Source organism: Salmo salar, chromosome ssa05 (assembly GCF_905237065.1).
Source record: "Salmo salar chromosome ssa05, Ssal_v3.1, whole genome shotgun sequence".
Classification (NCBI taxonomy): domain Eukaryota; kingdom Metazoa; phylum Chordata; class Actinopteri; order Salmoniformes; family Salmonidae; genus Salmo; species Salmo salar.
Window position 1 is genome coordinate 87898836 of NC_059446.1, and position 18127 is coordinate 87916962.

The following is an 18127-nucleotide window of genomic DNA, read 5'->3' on the forward strand; positions in this document are numbered from 1 at the left end:
AGAAGAGTGGGTAGAGGAGAGGAGGGGAGAAGACGGGAGGAGAGAGGAGAAGAGTGGGTAGAGGAGAGGAGGGGAGAAGAGGAGAGGAGGGGGAGAAGAGGGGAGGAGAGAGGAGAAGAGTGGGTAGAGGAGAGGAGGGGAGAAGAGGAGAGGAGGGGAGAAGAGGAGAGGGGAGGAGAGAGGAGAGAGGAGAAGAGTGGAGAGAGGGGAGGAGAGGGGAGAGGGGAGGGTTTTGTTTCTAGACAGAGTTTTAGTTTCAATATTCTGTTGAACGTCTCTGTTAGAGATAATGAATAGAGACATGTCAGATTCTATTGGAGACAGTTAGACTGGATCAGCTCCATCTTTCCTCTCTGTCTCTGTATCAGACAGTTAGACTGGATCAGCTCCATCTTTCCTCTCTGTCTCTGTATCAGACAGTTAGACTGGATCAGCTCCATCTTTCCTCTCTGTCTCTGTATCAGACAGTTAGACTGGATCAGCTCCATCTTTCCTCTCTGTCTCTGTATCAGACAGTTAGACTGGATCAGCTCCATCTTTCCTCTCTGTCTCTGTATCAGACAGTTAGACTGGATCAGCTCCATCTTTCCTCTGTCTCTGTATCAGACAGTTAGACTGGATCAGCTCCATCTTTCCTCTCTGTCTCTGTATCAGACAGTTAGACTGGATCAGCTCCATCTTTCCTCTCTGTCTCTGTATCAGACAGTTAGACTGGATCAGCTCCATCTTTCCTCTCTGTCTCTGTATCAGACAGTTAGACTGGATCAGCTCCATCTTTCCTCTCTGTCTCTGTATCAGACAGTTAGACTGGATCAGCTCCATCTTTCCTCTCTGTCTCTGTATCAGACAGTTAGACTGGATCAGCTCCATCTTTCCTCTCTGTCTCTGTATCAGACAGTTAGACTGGATCAGCTCCATCTTTCCTCTCTGTCTCTGTATCAGACAGTTAGACTGGATCAGCTCCATCTTTCCTCTCTGTCTCTGTATCAGACAGTTAGACTGGATCAGCTCCATCTTTCCTCTCTGTCTCTCTATCAGACAGTTAGACTGGTTCAGCTCCATCTTTCCTCTCTGTCTCTGTATCAGACAGTTAGACTGGATCAGCTCCATCTTCGCTCTCTGTCTCTGTATCAGACAGTTAGACTGGATCAGCTCCATCTTTCCTCTCTGTCTCTGTATCAGACAGTTAGACTGGATCAGCTCCATCTTTCCTCTCTGTCTCTGTATCAGACAGTTAGACTGGATCAGCTCCATCTTTCCTCTCTGTCTCTGTATCAGACAGTTAGACTGGATCAGCTCCATCTTCGCTCTCTGTCTCTGTATCAGACTAACTGGATCAGCTCCATCTTTCCTCCGTATCAGACAGTTAGACTGGATCAGCTCCATCTTCCCTCTGAGTCTGTATCAGACAGTTAGACGGGGGCTGGAAGTCATGTTTCCTACCTGACTCTGTATCAGACAGTTAGACTGGGAGCTGGACGATGTTTCCTATCTGTCTCTGTATCAGACAGTTAGACTGGCGGCTGGAAGATGTTTCCTACCTGAGTCTGTATCAGACAGTTAGACTGGGGCTGGACGATGTTTCCTACCTGACTCTGTATCAGACAGTTAGACTGGGGCTGGACGATGTTTCCTACCTGAGTCTCTATCAGACAGTTAGACTGGGGCTGGAAGCTCATGTTTCCTACCTGAGTCTGTATCAGACAGTTAGACTGGAGGCTGGCGATGTTTCCTACCTGAGTCTGTATCAGACAGTTAGACTGGGGCTGGAAGATGTTTCCTACCTGAGTCTGTATCAGACAGTTAGACTGGGGCTGGAAGATGTTTCCTATCTGACTCTGTATCAGACAGTTAGACTGGGGCTGGAAGATGTTTCCTATCTGACTCTGTATCAGACAGTTAGACTGGAGGGCTCGAAGATGTTTCCTACCTGAGTCTCTATCAGACAGTTAGACTGGGGCTGGAAGATGTTTCCTACCTGACTCTGTATCAGACAGTTAGACTGGGGCTGGAAGCATGTTTCCTACCTGGTCTGTATCAGACAGTTAGACTGGGGCTGGAAGATGTTTCCTACCTGAGTCTGTATCAGACAGATAGACTGGGGCTGGAAGATGTTTCCTACCTGAGTCTGTATCAGACAGTTAGACTGGGGCTGGAAGATGTTTCCTACCTGAGTCTGTATCAGACAGTTAGACTGGGGCTGGAAGATGTTTCCTACCTGAGTCTGTATCAGACAGATAGACTGGGGCTGGAAGATGTTTCCTACCTGAGTCTGTATCAGACAGTTAGACTGGGGCTGGAAGATGTTTCCTACCTGAGTCTGTATCAGACAGTTAGACTGGGGCTGGAAGATGTTTCCTACCTGAGTCTGTATCAGACAGTTAGACTGGGGCTGGAAGATGTTTCCTACCTGAGTCTGTATCAGACAGTTAGACTGGGGCTGGAAGATGTTTCCTACCTGAGTCTGTATCAGACTGATAGACTGGGGCTGGAAGATGTTTCCTACCTGAGTCTGTATCAGACTGTTAGACTGGGGCTGGAAGATGTTTCCTACCTGAGTCTGTATCAGACAGTTAGACTGGGGCTGGAAGATGTTTCCTACCTGAGTCTGTATCAGACAGTTAGACTGGGGCTGGAAGATGTTTCCTACCTGAGTCTGTATCAGACTGATAGACTGGGGCTGGAAGATGTTTCCTACCTGAGTCTGTATCAGACAGTTAGACTGGGGCTGGAAGATGTTTCCTACCTGAGTCTGTCTCAGTGGGTATCAGACAGTGAAAGACGGTACATGTCTCAATCTAACATGGATGAAATCCAAATGTGGTTTTGATACATTTTGTCTCGATTTCACAAAACGTGATTCATGGTGAAAACAAATAAACAGTGTGGGCTTCCTCAAAACCTCTGAAAGACTGTATAGGTTATATTCTCTAGTCAGACATGTTATAGGCTGTATAGGTTATATTGTTTATACAGACATGTTATAGGCTGTATAGGTTATATTGTCTAGTCAGACATGTTATAGACTGTATAGGTTATATTGTCTAGTCAGACATGTTATAGGCTGTATAGGTTATATTGTCTAGACAGACATGTTATAGACTGTATAGGTTATATTGTCTAGTCAGACATGTTATAGACTGTATAGGTTATATTGTTTATACAGACATGTTATATACTGTATAGGTTATATTGTTTATACAGACATGTTATAGGCTGTATAGGTTATATTGTTTATACAGACATGTTATAGACTGTATAGGTTATATTGTTTACACAGACATGTTATAGACTGTATAGGTTATATTGTTTATACAGACATGTTATAGACTGTATAGGTTATATTGTTTATACAGACATGTTATAGACTGTATAGGTTATATTGTCTAGTCAGACATGTTATAGACTGTATAGGTTATATTGTTTATACAGACATGTTATAGACTGTATAGGTTATATTGTTTATACAGACATGTTATAGACTGTATAGGTTATATTGTTTATACAGACATGTTATAGACTGTATAGGTTATATTGTTTATACAGACATGTTATAGGCTGTATAGGTTATATTGTCTAGTCAGACATGTTATAGGCTGTATAGGTTATATTGTTTATACAGACATGTTATAGACTGTATAGGTTATATTGTCTAGTCAGACATGTTATAGACTGTATAGGTTATATTGTTTATACAGACATGTTATAGACTGTATAGGTTATATTGTCTAGTCAGACATGTTATAGACTGTATAGGTTATATTGTTTATACAGACATGTTATAGACTGTATAGGTTATATTGTTTATACAGACATGTTATAGACTGTATAGGTTATATTGTTTATACAGACATGTTATAGGCTGTATAGGTTATATTGTTTATACAGACATGTTATAGACTGTATAGGTTATATTGTCTAGTCAGACATGTTATAGACTGTATAGGTTATATTGTCTAGTCAGACATGTTATAGACTGTATAGGTTATATTGTTTATACAGACATGTTATAGACTGTATAGGTTATATTGTTTACACAGACATGTTATATACTGTATAGGTTATATTGTTTATACAGACATGTTATAGACTGTATAGGTTATATTGTCTAGTCAGACATGTTATAGACTGTATAGGTTATATTGTCTAGTCAGACATGTTATAGACTGTATAGGTTATATTGTTTATACAGACATGTTATAGGCTGTATAGGTTATATTGTTTATACAGACATGTTATATACTGTATAGGTTATATTGTTTATACAGACATGTTATAGACTGTATAGGTTATATTGTTTATACAGACATGTTATAGACTGTATAGGTTATATTGTTTATACAGACATGTTATAGACTGTATAGGTTATATTGTTTATACAGACATGTTATAGACTGTATAGGTTATATTGTCTAGTCAGACATGTTATATACTGTATAGGTTATATTGTTTATACAGACATGTTATAGACTGTATAGGTTATATTGTTTATACAGACATGTTATAGGCTGTATAGGTTATATTGTTTATACAGACATGTTATATACTGTATAGGTTATATTGTTTATACAGACATGTTATAGGCTGTATAGGTTATATTGTTTATACAGACATGTTATAGACTGTATAGGTTATATTGTCTAGTCAGACATGTTATAGACTGTATAGGTTATATTGTTTATACAGACATGTTATAGGCTGTATAGGTTATATTGTCTAGTCAGACATGTTATATACTGTATAGGTTATATTGTTTATACAGACATGTTATAGACTGTATAGGTTATATTGTCTAGTCAGACATGTTATAGACTGTATAGGTTATATTGTCTAGTCAGACATGTTATAGGCTGTATAGGTTATATTGTTTATACAGACATGTTATAGGCTGTATAGGTTATATTGTCTAGTCAGACATGTTATAGGCTGTATAGGTTATATTGTTTATACAGACATGTTATAGACTGTATAGGTTATATTGTTTATACAGACATGTTATAGACTGTATAGGTTATATTGTTTATACAGACATGTTATAGGCTGTATAGGTTATATTGTTTATACAGACATGTTATAGACTGTATAGGTTATATTGTTTATACAGACATGTTATAGACTGTATAGGTTATATTGTTTATACAGACATGTTATAGGCTGTATAGGTTATATTGTTTATACAGACATGTTATAGACTGTATAGGTTATATTGTCTAGTCAGACATGTTATAGGCTGTATAGGTTATATTGTTTATACAGACATGTTATAGGCTGTATAGGTTATATTGTTTATACAGACATGTTATAGACTGTATAGGTTATATTGTTTATACAGACATGTTATAGACTGTATAGGTTATATTGTTTATACAGACATGTTATAGGCTGTATAGGTTATATTGTCTAGTCAGACATGTTATATACTGTATAGGTTATATTGTCCATTGATGATGTACAGTATGTCTATAATTCCAACAGCCATAACTACAGACAGACAGATCCAACCATTGATGTACGATGCCTTCAGTATTCACACCTCTTGAATTTTTCTACATTTTGTTTTCTTTCAAATTGGGATTAACATTGATTTAATTGTAATTTTTGTCAATGAACTTCACAAAATACTCTGTAATGTCAAAGTGGAAGACCAATTCAAGGAGTTAAAAAAAAATTCATGTAAAATTAAACACTAATATATCTTGATTAATGAAGTATTCAACCCGCTGAGTCAATACATGTTAGAATAACCTTTGGCAGCGATTACAGCTGTGAGTCTTTTCTGGATAAGTCTCCAAGAGTTTTACACACCTGGATTGTTTATTTGGCCTTGTCCTGCTGAAAGGTGAATTTGTCTCCCAGTGTCTGATGGAAAGCAGACTGAACCACGTTTTGCTTAGCTGTATTCTGTTTCTTCTTCCCCAAAAAAACTCCCTAGTCCTTGCCGATGACAAGCATACCCATAACATGATGCCGCCACCATCTTGCTTGAAAATATGAAGATTGAATAACGCTTTGTATTCAGGACTAGAAGTTAATTGCTTGGCCACATTCTTTGCAGTATTTTATGGTGCCAATTTGCAAACAGGATGCATGTTTTGGAATATTTTTATTCTGTAAAGGCTTCTTTATTTTCACTCAGTCCTATATGTTAGTATTTCTGGAGTGACTACTGTGTTGTTGATCCATCCTCAGTTATCTCCTATCTCAGCCATTAAACTCTGTAACTGTTTTAAAATCACCATTGGTGAAATCCCTGAGCGGTTTCCTTCCTCTCTGGCAACTGAGTTAGGAAGGGTTCCCGTATCTTTGTAGTGACTGGGTGTATTGATACACCATCCAAAGTGTAATGAATAACTGCACCATGCTCAAAGGGATATTTTTACCCATCTACCAATAGGTTCCCTTCTTTTTACGAAAACATTGGAAAACCTCCCTGGTCTTTGTGGTTGAATCTGTGCTTGAAATTCACTGCTCGACTGAGGGACCTTACAGATAATTGAATGTGCGGGGTACAGAGATGAGGTCGTCATAAAAAAAATATTTTGAACGCTATTATGGCACACAGAGTGAGTCAATTCAACATATTATGTGACTTGTTAAGCACATCTTTACTTCTGAAGTTATTTAGGCTTTCCATAACAAAAGGGTTGAATATTTTATTGACCTCAAATCTGATTTATTCATCATACAGCTAGATCTATTATAACGATCTCAGATGGTTATTGTGAGACAGGTGTAGGCCTACTTGAGGTCTGACCGCAGCTCTTAAATGCAGCTCTTAAATGCGTTGTTGACAATATGCATCCGTAAAGTCTTCAGACCCCTTCCCCTTTTCCACATTTTGTTACGTTACAGCCTTATTCTTAAACTGATTAAATTAACTGTTTTCCTCATCAATCTACACACAATACCCCATAATGACATCACAATACCCCATAATGACATCACAATACGCCATAATGACAAAGCGAAAACAGGTTTCTAGAATGTTTTGCAGATAATAAACAGAAATACCTTATTTGCATAAGTATTCAGACCCTTTTGCTATGAGACTCGAAATTGAGCCCAGGTGCATCCTGTTTCCATTGATCATCCTTGAGATGTTTTTACAACTTGATTGGAGTCCACCTGTGGTAAATTCAATTGATTGGACATGATTTGGAAAGGCACATATCTGTCTATATAAGGTCCCACAGTTGACAGTGCATGTCAGAGCAAAAACCAAGCCATGAGGTCGAAGGAATTGTCCGTAGAGCTCCGAGACAGGATTGTGTCGAGGCACAGATCTGGGGAAGGGTACCAAAACTGCCGCATTGAAGGTCCCCAAGAACAAAGTGGCCTCCATCATTCTTAAATGTAAGAAGTTTGGAACCACCAAGACTCTTCCTAGAGCTGGCCGCCCGGCCAAACTGAACAATCGGGGGAGAAGGGCCTTGATCAGGGAGGTAACCAAGAACCCGATGGTCACTCTGACAGAGCTCCAGAGTTCCTCTGTGGAGATGGGAGAAACTTTCAGAAGGACAACGATCTCTGCAGCACTCCACCAATCAGGCCTTTCTGGTAGTGGCCAGACAGAAGCCTTTCCTCAGTAAAAGGCACATGGCAGCCTTGAGTTTGCCGAAAGGCACCTAAAGGCTCTCAAACCATGAGAAACAAGATTCTCTGGTCTGATGAAACCAAGATTGAACTATTTGGCCTGAATGCCAAGCGTCACATCTGGAGGAAACCTGGCACCATCCCTACGGTGAAGCATGGTGGTGGCAGCATCATGCTGTGGGGATGTTTTTCAGTGGCAGGGACTGGGAGACTAGTCAGTATTGAGGGAAAGATGAACGGAGCAAAGTACAGAGAGATCCTTAATGAAAACCTGCTCCAGAGCACTCAGGACCTCAGACTGGGGCGAAGGTTCATTCCAACAGGACAACGACCCTAAGCACACAGCCAAGACAATGCAGGAGTGGCTTCGGGACAAGTCTTTGAATGTCCTTGAGGGGCCCAGCCAAAACCTGGACATCTCTGGAGAGACCTGAAAATATCTGTGCAGCGACGCTCCCCATCCAACCTGACAGATCTTGAGAGGACCTGCAGGGAAGAATGGGAAAAACTCCCCAAATACAGGTGTGCCAAGATTGTAGCGTCATACCCAAGAAGACTCCAGGCTGTAATCACTGCCAAAGGTGCTTCAACAAAGTACTGAGTAAAGGGTCTGAGTACTTATGTAAATGTGATATTTCAGTTTTTTGTATTTTTATACATTTGCCAAAAAAAATCTAAAACCCTGTTTTTTACTTTGTCATTATGGGGTATTGTGTGTAGATTGATGAGAAAATAATAAGTCTGTAATGCAACAAAATGTGGAAGAAGTTAAGTGGTCTGAATACTTTCCAAATAGCCTGTATGGCTTGTCAACCTGAGCATCCATGACCGCTGTATGGCTTGTCAACCTGAGGATACATGACCGCTGTATGGCTTGTCAACCTGAGGATCCATGACCGCTGTATGGCTTGTCAACCTGAGGATCCATGACCGCTGTATGGCTTGTCAACCTGAGGATCCATGACCGCTGTATGGCTTGTCAACCTGAGGATCCATGACCGCTGTATGGCTTGTCAACCTGAGCATCCATGACCGCTGTATGGCTTGTCAACCTGAGGATCCATGACCGCTGTATGGCTTGTCAACCTGAGGATCCATGACCGCTGTATGGCTTGTCAATCTGAGGATCCATGACCGCTGTATGGCTTGTCAACCTGAGGATCCATGACCGCTGTATGGCTTGTCAACCTGAGCATCCATGACCGCTGTATGGCTTGTCAACCTGAGGATCCATGACCGCTGTATGGCTTGTCAACCTGAGCATCCATGACCGCTGTATGGCTTGTCAACCTGAGGATCCATGACCGCTGTATGGCTTGTCAACCTGAGGATCCATGACCGCTGTATGGCTTGTTAACCTGAGGATCCATGACCGCTGTATGGCTTGTTAACCTGAGGATCCATGACCGCTGTATGGCTTGTCAACCTGAGGATCCATGACCGCTGTATGGCTTGTCAACCTGAGGATCCATGACCGCTGTATGGCTTGTCAACCTGAGGATCCATGACCGCTGTATGGCTTGTCAACCTGAGGATCCATGACCGCTGTATGGCTTGTCAACCTGAGGATCCATGACCGCTGTATGGCTTGTCAACCTGAGGATCCATGACCGCTGTATGGCTTGTCAACATGAGCATCCATGACCGCTGTATGGCTTGTCAACCTGAGGATCCATGACCTAGTAAAGATGCTCTGCTGGTCACTTGTAGTAATAACTAGTTATTTCATATAGACCTATGAGTTAATGTTTTCACACGAATATGCCTTGTCATCTCTGTCAAATATCATCATACTGGATGCATGAAGGACTTTATACAGTCTCTGACTCTCACTTCTTCTCTATTGTAAAACAGGATGTGGTAGATACCGTTAGTAGCTTACTCCTCTCTAAACAATGCCACAGAAACTCCACACTTCCACTCACAAAAAGTCTGCTGCTTTATGACAAGCACTACGTATCACAACTTGTAACTTGACATATTGGAAATGTATAACCTGAAGATGCTTGATGTGAAAAGAGCAATTTCTCTCAGATTGGGATAAAACATGATCCCACCTGTAAAAATGATCTTGGTCAGGTGTGATAAATTGAAGTTTGTTTTGTGTTCTCTCCTAGGTACACCAGAGATAGACACAGTGTGTGAGGCGTGTCCGCAAGGCCTGTTCTCCAGCCGGATGTCTGCCAGCGAGCCGTGTGTGCCTCACAGGAACTGCTCTGAGCTGGGCTTGAAGACCCTCCGACCGGGGACCCCCACCCAGGACACACTGTGTGAGAACGAGGCTAAAGGAACTGTCCTGGAGTGCTCCCATCACCACACACAGTGTCACACTGGTGAGAATATACAGAACAATGGTGATATATGCCAGACTCTCTTAAATAAAGCGATTTAAAGTCATACATAGTTTTTTGTATGGGTGGACCCAGCGGGAATCCTTTGGCGTTTTGAACACCACGCTCTACCTACTGAGCCACACATGACCACTGCACACACACCACGTAATCTTTATTAAAAAAGGAATGAGCATTCCTAATCCACAGCACTGCACGACAACCCGCTCAGCTTCACACTGACTAAATGACCACAGTGTCTGAGTCCTGTACTTTTACTAAGTATGTGAGTCTGAACGGGACAGATGTGCAACAGAGGTTAATGAGTAACTTTACCTGAAACTGAAAGACTTGTTTTCCCTCCCCAAGAAAATACCTAGGCTTCATCTCAGCAGGTAAACTCTTGCAGCAGCAGGCAACACTGGTTGAAACCCAGTTAATCACAGCTGCCTACAGCGTTTCACTTGAACAGCAGGTCAACATCATCCCACTAACTCCAGTAACTCCAGACATCATCCCACTAACTCCAGTAACTCCAGACGTCATCCCATTAACTCCAGTAACTCCAGACATCATCCCACTAACTCCAGTAACTCCAGACATCATCCCACTAACTCCAGTAACTCCAGACGTCATCCCACTAACTCCAGTAACTCCAGACATCATCCCACTAACTCCAGTAACTCCAGACATCATCCCACTAACTCCAGTAACTCCAGACATCATCCCACTAACTCCAGTAACTCCAGACATCATCCCACTAACTCCAGTAACTCCAGACATCATCCCACTAACTCCAGTAACTCCAGACATCATCCCACTAACTCCAGTAACTCCAGACATCATCCCACTAACTCCAGTAACTCCAGACATCATCCCACTAACTCCAGTAACTCCAGACATCATCCCACTAACTCCAGTAACTCCAGACATCATCCCACTAACTCCAGTAACTCCAGACATCATCCCATTAACTCCAGTAACTCCAGACATCATCCCACTAACTCCAGTAACTCCAGACATCATCCCACTAACTCCAGTAACTCCAGACATCATCCCACTAACTCCAGTAACTCCAGACGTCATCCCACTAACTCCAGTAACTCCAGACATCATCCCACTAACTCCAGTAACTCCAGACATCATCCCACTAACTCCAGTAACTCCAGACATCATCCCACTAACTCCAGTAACTCCAGACATCATCCCACTAACTCCAGCAACTCCAGACGTCATCCCACTAACTCCAGTAACTCCAGACATCATCCCACTAACTCCAGTAACTCCAGACATCATCCCACTAACTCCAGTAACTCCAGACATCATCCCACTAACTCCAGTAACTCCAGACATCATCCCACTAACTCCAGCAACTCCAGACATCATCCCACTAACTCCACTAACTCCAGACATCATCCCACTAACTCCAGTAACTCCAGACATCATCCCACTAACTCCAGTAACTCCAGACGTCATCCCACTAACTCCAGTAACTCCAGACGTCATCCCACTAACTCCAGTAACTCCAGACATCATCCCACTAACTCCAGTAACTCCAGACGTCATCCCATTAACTCCAGTAACTCCAGACATCATCCCACTAACTCCAGCAACTCCAGACATCATCCCACTAACTCCAGTAACTCCAGACATCATCCCACTAACTCCAGTAACTCCAGACATCATCCCACTAACTCCAGTAACTCCAGACATCATCCCACTAACTCCAGTAACTCCAGACGTCATCCCATTAACTCCAGTAACTCCAGACGTCATCCCACTAACTCCAGTAACTCCAGACATCATCCCACTAACTCCAGTAACTCCAGACGTCATCCCACTAACTCCAGTAACTCCAGACGTCATCCCACTAACTCCAGTAACTCCAGACGTCATCCCATTAACTCCACTAACTCCAGACATCATCCCACTAATTCCAGGAACTCCAGACGTCATCCCACTAACTCCAGTAACTCCAGACATCATCCCACTAACTCCAGTAACTCCAGACATCATCCCACTAACTCCAGTAACTCCAGACATCATCCCACTAATTCCAGGAACTCCAGACGTCATCCCACTAACTCCAGTAACTCCAGACATCATCCCACTAACTCCAGTAACTCCAGACATCATCCCACTAACTCCAGTAACTCCAGACATCATCCCACTAACTCCAGTAACTCCAGACGTCATCCCACTAACTCCAGTAACTCCAGACGTCATCCCACTAACTCCAGTAACTCCAGACATCATCCCACTAACTCCAGTAACTCCAGACATCATCCCACTAACTCCAGTAACTCCAGACGTCATCCCATTAACTCCAGTAACTCCAGACATCATCCCACTAACTCCAGTAACTCCAGACATCATCCCACTAACTCCAGTAACTCCAGACGTCATCCCACTAACTCCAGTAAGTTCTTTCTTGAGCAGATGGTCTGGGGGCCGGAACATAATTATAGATCATTTGTAGACTGTAAATTGACCGCAAGAAGCCCAAACAGATATAATTTGTATAGGGCGCCTCACATCCCATAGGGCGCCTCACATCCCATAGGGCACCTCACATCCCATAGGGCGCCTCACATCCCATAGGGCGGCTCACATCCCATAGGGCATCTCACATCCCATAGGGCACCTCACATCCCATAGAGCGCCTCACATCCCATAGGGCACCTCACATCCCATAGGGCGGCTCACATCCCATAGGGCACCTCACATCCCATAGGGCACCTCACATCCCATAGAGCGCCTCACATCCCATAGGGCACCTCACATCCCATAGGGCGGCTCACATCCCATAGGGCGGCTCACATCCCATAGGGCACCTCACATCCCATAGGGCGGCTCACATCCCATAAGGCACCTCACATCCCATAGGGCGGCTCACATCCCATAGGGCACCTCACATCCCATAAGGCATCTCACATCCCATAGGGCATCTCACATCCCATAGGGCGGCTCACATCCCATAAGGCACCTCACATCCCATAGGGCGGCTCACATCCCATAGGGCATCTCACATCCCATAGGGCGGCTCACATCCCATAAGGCACCTCACATCCCATAGGGCGGCTCACATCCCATAGGGCACCTCACATCCCATAAGGCATCTCACATCCCATAGGGCATCTCACATCCCATAGGGCAGCTCACATCCCATAAGGCACCTCACATCCCATAGGGCGGCTCACATCCCATAGGGCACCTCACATCCCATAGGGCGGCTCACATCCCATAGGGCACCTCACATCCCATAAGGCACCTCACATCCCATAGGGCGGCTCACATCCCATAGGGCGGCTCAGATCCCATAGGGCGGCTCACATCCCATAGGGCACCTCACATCCCATAGGGCACCTCGCATCCCATAGGGCACCTCACATCCCATAGGGCACCTCACATCCCATAGGGCGGCTCACATCCCATAAGGCACCTCACATCCCATAGGGCACCTCACATCCCATAGGGCGCCTCACATCCCATAGGGCGGCTCACATCCCATAGGGCGGCTCACATCCCATAGGGCACCTCACATCCCATAGGGCACCTCACATCCCATAGGGCGGCTCACATCCCATAAGGCACCTCACATCCCATAGGGCACCTCACATCCCATAGGGCACCTCACCTCCCATAGGGCGGCTCATATCCCATAGGGCACCTCACATCCCATAGGGCGGCTCACATCCCATAGGGCACCTCACATCCCATAGGGCGGCTCACATCCCATAGGGCGGCTCACATCCCATAAGGCACCTCACATCCCATAAGGCACCTCACATCCCATAGGGCACCTCACATCCCATAAGGCTCCTCACATCCCATAGGGCGGCGCACAAATGGCCCATCGTCGTCCTGGTTAGGGTTTGGCCGGGGTAGGCCGTCATTGTAAATAAGAATTTGTTCTTAACTGACTTGGCTAGTTAAATAAAGGTTACATAAAATAATAAGTGTATGATCACGTGTCTTTCTATTATGCGTGGGAATACATTGGAACAGATTTCCTAAATTAAAATCACTTGGAGCTGATTTCCTGGTGTTTTTACAGTATTTTATGCCCAACCATGAAAAACATGTTCGTTTTTTTGCTCACAGGCCGCCAGTTTGGGTCTCACTCACGCTGAAACCATGAAGAATGCTGCTGAGAACACACACACACATACACACACCACAGAACCACAACACATCAGACTGAGCCTGATGAGCCTCCCAGGAGACCAAACACAGTACTGAGTTCTCATTCGAGAACCTGAACGATGCACACGAACACAGAACACCTGTCTTCCATCACACCAGCTCTGCTGTGTGACGTATCACAATGAGTCGTGTCAGTGGGAGGTTGACTTCCATGAGAATCAACTCTTCACATGAAACTGAGTTCCTACAGGATGACTAACATCAAGCAGAGTAGAACACCCTGAACTGTTACTTTCCCAGGGGAGTGATGCTCTCCTTAACAATTCATTCAGGATTTGTTTTAGTAGGATACGACACACATTCAATTACAATGATTCAGTCGTTCTATTTCTATGGTGACACCGCAGATTGTTTGCAAAGAATTAGAAAATAGTTTGAAGTAAAAATGTCAAATTGAGGGGAAATATGTCTAAGCCAATGGTGGATTCAAATCCAAGCCAATGTTCAGTTAGTTTAGATGTGAGAAAATGCTGTACGTTGTTGGGTGGTCCTTTACATGGGGTGATGTACGTTTCCTTTAACAATCAGTCTTCCAGTGGACACAGACACAGGAACCTTGGTATTAAACTCTTTAGTAATAAAATGGAATTGCAAACAGAGATTCACATACAGAGTACCTCAGTAGTCTATAGTAAAGATCTGTGTGGTGAAACAGGAAACAACACTCTTTATACAACCTACCGTCAATCATATCATAACATTGTTGCATTGGATTAGATACAGAGTATCTAAGATGAGAAAAACATCTCTAGACTGTGGTTTCTCAGCTCTACTATCTCGGTCTTGAGCCTGTGTGACTATCAGCAGGTGCAGACAATTCTCAGCCTGAGAACTAAAGCACTACATCTTCATTTACCAAGTACTTTTCCATCATTGCGCATTGCAAGTATACAAAGGTTATCACATATATACAGTAATCATGGCACTGGTGTTCAATAGAATAAATGAATGTTTATTTGATAGAACCTGACACAGAAAGGCTGTTTCTGGAATATGATACACTTATGGTCCCAATAGAGCAAACCTAACACATCTGGCCCTTCACACAGAATCAATCAAGATCTCAATGTATCGGAAAGAAAACATGTACCTAAGTACCAGGATGTAACGTCAGTGTCCTCTCTCTCTCCCTCTCTGTCTCAGACGTCTCGCTGTGTGAGGAGGCCATCTTCCAGTCTCTGGCGTCCCTCCGTCTGTCCTCCGTCCCCCTGGAGCGTCTCCTGGAGAGCCTGCCTGGGAAGAGGGTGGACAGGAAGAGTCTGGAGAGGCTTAAGAAGACCTGCTCCCCCCAGCAGCAGATCCTACTCCTGTTGAGACTCTGGAGAGAACAGAACAAAGACCAGGTTAAACTCCACGGCATCATTCAAGGTCAGTAGGATCCGTTTAGTAGAGCTCTGCTATTGGCTGCTGCATATGAGTTCTAAAGACTTTTACCAATGAGAGGGTCCTGTTATGTCCTGGGCTCATCATATCTATTGTCCAGTGAGAGGATCCTGTTATGTCCTGGGCTCATCATATCTATTATCCAGTGAGAGGATCCTGTTATGTCCTGGGCTCATCATATCTATTATCCAGTGAGAGGATCCTGTTATGTCCTGGGCTCATCATATCTATTATCCAGTGAGAGGATCCTGTTATGTCCTGGGCTCATCATATCTATTATCCAGTGAGAGGATCCTGTTATGTCCTGGGCTCATCATATCTATTATCCAGTGAGAGGATCCTGTTATGTCCTGGGCTCATCATATCTATTATCCAGTGAGAGGATCCTGTTATGTCCTGGGCTCATCATATCTATTATCCAGTGAGAGGATCCTGTTATGTCCTGGGCTCATCATATCTATTATCCAGTGAGAGGATCCTGTTATGTCCTGGGCTCATCATATCTATTATCCAGTGAGAGGATCCTGTTATGTCCTGGGCTATCATATCTATTATCCAGTGAGAGGATCCTGTTATGTCCTGGGCTCATATCTATTATCCAGTGAGAGGATCCTGTTATGTCCTGGGCTCATCATATCTATTATCCAGTGAACCACTGTGAGTGGAAGGTGTCCAGGTTAGGGGTGTCCAGGTTAGGGCTGGTATTTTAGATGATGGTTATTGGTCAGCCAAATGACCGCAGTCACTGTAATAACTGTTGGAATAGCAACAACAACAACAAGGAAAATACAAATGTTTTCTGCTCCTGGCTGCATTTGCTGCTGCTGCTTGTTTCAGGAGCCAGGAGCAACAACGTTTCATCACATTGTAGAGTCTCTGTTATAGCAGAAACTGACTCAACCACACGAGTGGTTCTCAGGTGTGAACCAGTGTGAGCGGAAGGTGTCCAGGTGTCTTACAGTAGTATCAGTTTAACCTGAGTTCCTCCTCTACCCTGTTATCTCAGGTGTGAACCAGTGTGAGCGGAAGGTGTCCAGGTGTCTTACAGTAGTATCAGTTTAACCTGAGTTCCTCCTCTACCCTGTTATCTCAGGTGTGAACCACTGTGAGTGGAAGGTGTCCAGGTGTCTTACAGTAGTATCAGTTTAACCTGAGTTCCTCCTCTACCCTGTTATCTCAGGTGTGAACCACTGTGAGCGGAAGGTGTCCAGGTGTCTTACAGTAGTATCAGTTTAACCTGAGTTCCTCCTCTACCCTGTTATCTCAGGTGTGAACCAGTGTGAGCGGAAGGTGTCCAGGTGTCTTACAGTAGTATCAGTTTAACCTGAGTTCCTCCTCTACCCTGTTATCTCAGGTGTGAACCACTGTGAGCGGAAGGTGTCCAGGTGTCTTACAGTAGTATCAGTTTAACCTGAGTTCCTCCTCTACCCTGTTATCTCAGGTGTGAACCACTGTGAGCGGAAGGTGTCCAGGTGTCTTACAGTAGTATCAGTTTAACCTGAGTTCCTCCTCTACCCTGTTATCTCAGGTGTGAACCAGTGTGAGTGGAAGGTGTCCAGGTGTCTTACAGTAGTATCAGTTTAACCTGAGTTCCTCCTCTACCCTGTTATCTCAGGTGTGAACCACTGTGAGCGGAAGGTGTCCAGGTGTCTTACAGTAGTATCAGTTTAACCTGAGTTCCTCCTCTACCCTGTTATCTCAGGTGTGAACCAGTGTGAGCGGAAGGTGTCCAGGTGTCTTACAGTAGTATCAGTTTAACCTGAGTTCCTCCTCTACCCTGTTATCTCAGGTGTGAACCACTGTGAGTGGAAGGTGTCCAGGTGTCTTACAGTAGTATCAGTTTAACCTGAGTTCCTCCTCTACCCTGTTATCTCAGGTGTGAACCAGTGTGAGCGGAAGGTGTCCAGGTGTCTTACAGTAGTATCAGTTTAACCTGAGTTCCTCCTCTACCCTGTTATCTCAGGTGTGAACCAGTGTGAGCGGAAGGTGTCCAGGTGTCTTACAGTAGTATCAGTTTAACCTGAGTTCCTCCTCTACCCTGTTATCTCAGGTGTGAACCACTGTGAGCGGAAGGTGTCCAGGTGTCTTACAGTAGTATCAGTTTAACCTGAGTTCCTCCTCTACCCTGTTATCTCAGGTGTGAACCAGTGTGAGCGGAAGGTGTCCAGGTGTCTTACAGTAGTATCAGTTTAACCTGAGTTCCTCCTCTACCCTGTTATCTCAGGTGTGAACCAGTGTGAGCGGAAGGTGTCCAGGTGTCTTACAGTAGTATCAGTTTAACCTGAGTTCCTCCTCTACCCTGTTATCTCAGGTGTGAACCACTGTGAGCGGAAGGTGTCCAGGTGTCTTACAGTAGTATCAGTTTAACCTGAGTTCCTCCTCTACCCTGTTATCTCAGGTGTGAACCAGTGTGAGCGGAAGGTGTCCAGGTGTCTTACAGTAGTATCAGTTTAACCTGAGTTCCTCCTCTACCCTGTTATCTCAGGTGTGAACCAGTGTGAGCGGAAGGTGTCCAGGTGTCTTACAGTAGTATCAGTTTAACCTGAGTTCCTCCTCTACCCTGTTATCTCAGGTGTGAACCAGTGTGAGCGGAAGGTGTCCAGGTGTCTTACAGT

At 44.1% G+C, this 18127-nt stretch overlaps 1 protein-coding gene across 1 annotated transcript in view; it reads left to right on the forward strand.

Annotated features, from left to right (window-relative positions):
- The window catches only part of LOC106606133 (tumor necrosis factor receptor superfamily member 11B), a 37806-nt gene that overhangs the window by 17303 nt on the left and 2376 nt on the right, over window positions 1-18127 (forward strand). Inside the window, exons 3-4 of the mRNA XM_045719312.1 lie at window positions 9711-9926; window positions 15273-15497. Coding sequence (XP_045575268.1) covers window positions 9711-9926; window positions 15273-15497 — 441 coding nt within the window. The remainder of the gene's footprint in view (window positions 1-9710; window positions 9927-15272; window positions 15498-18127) is intronic.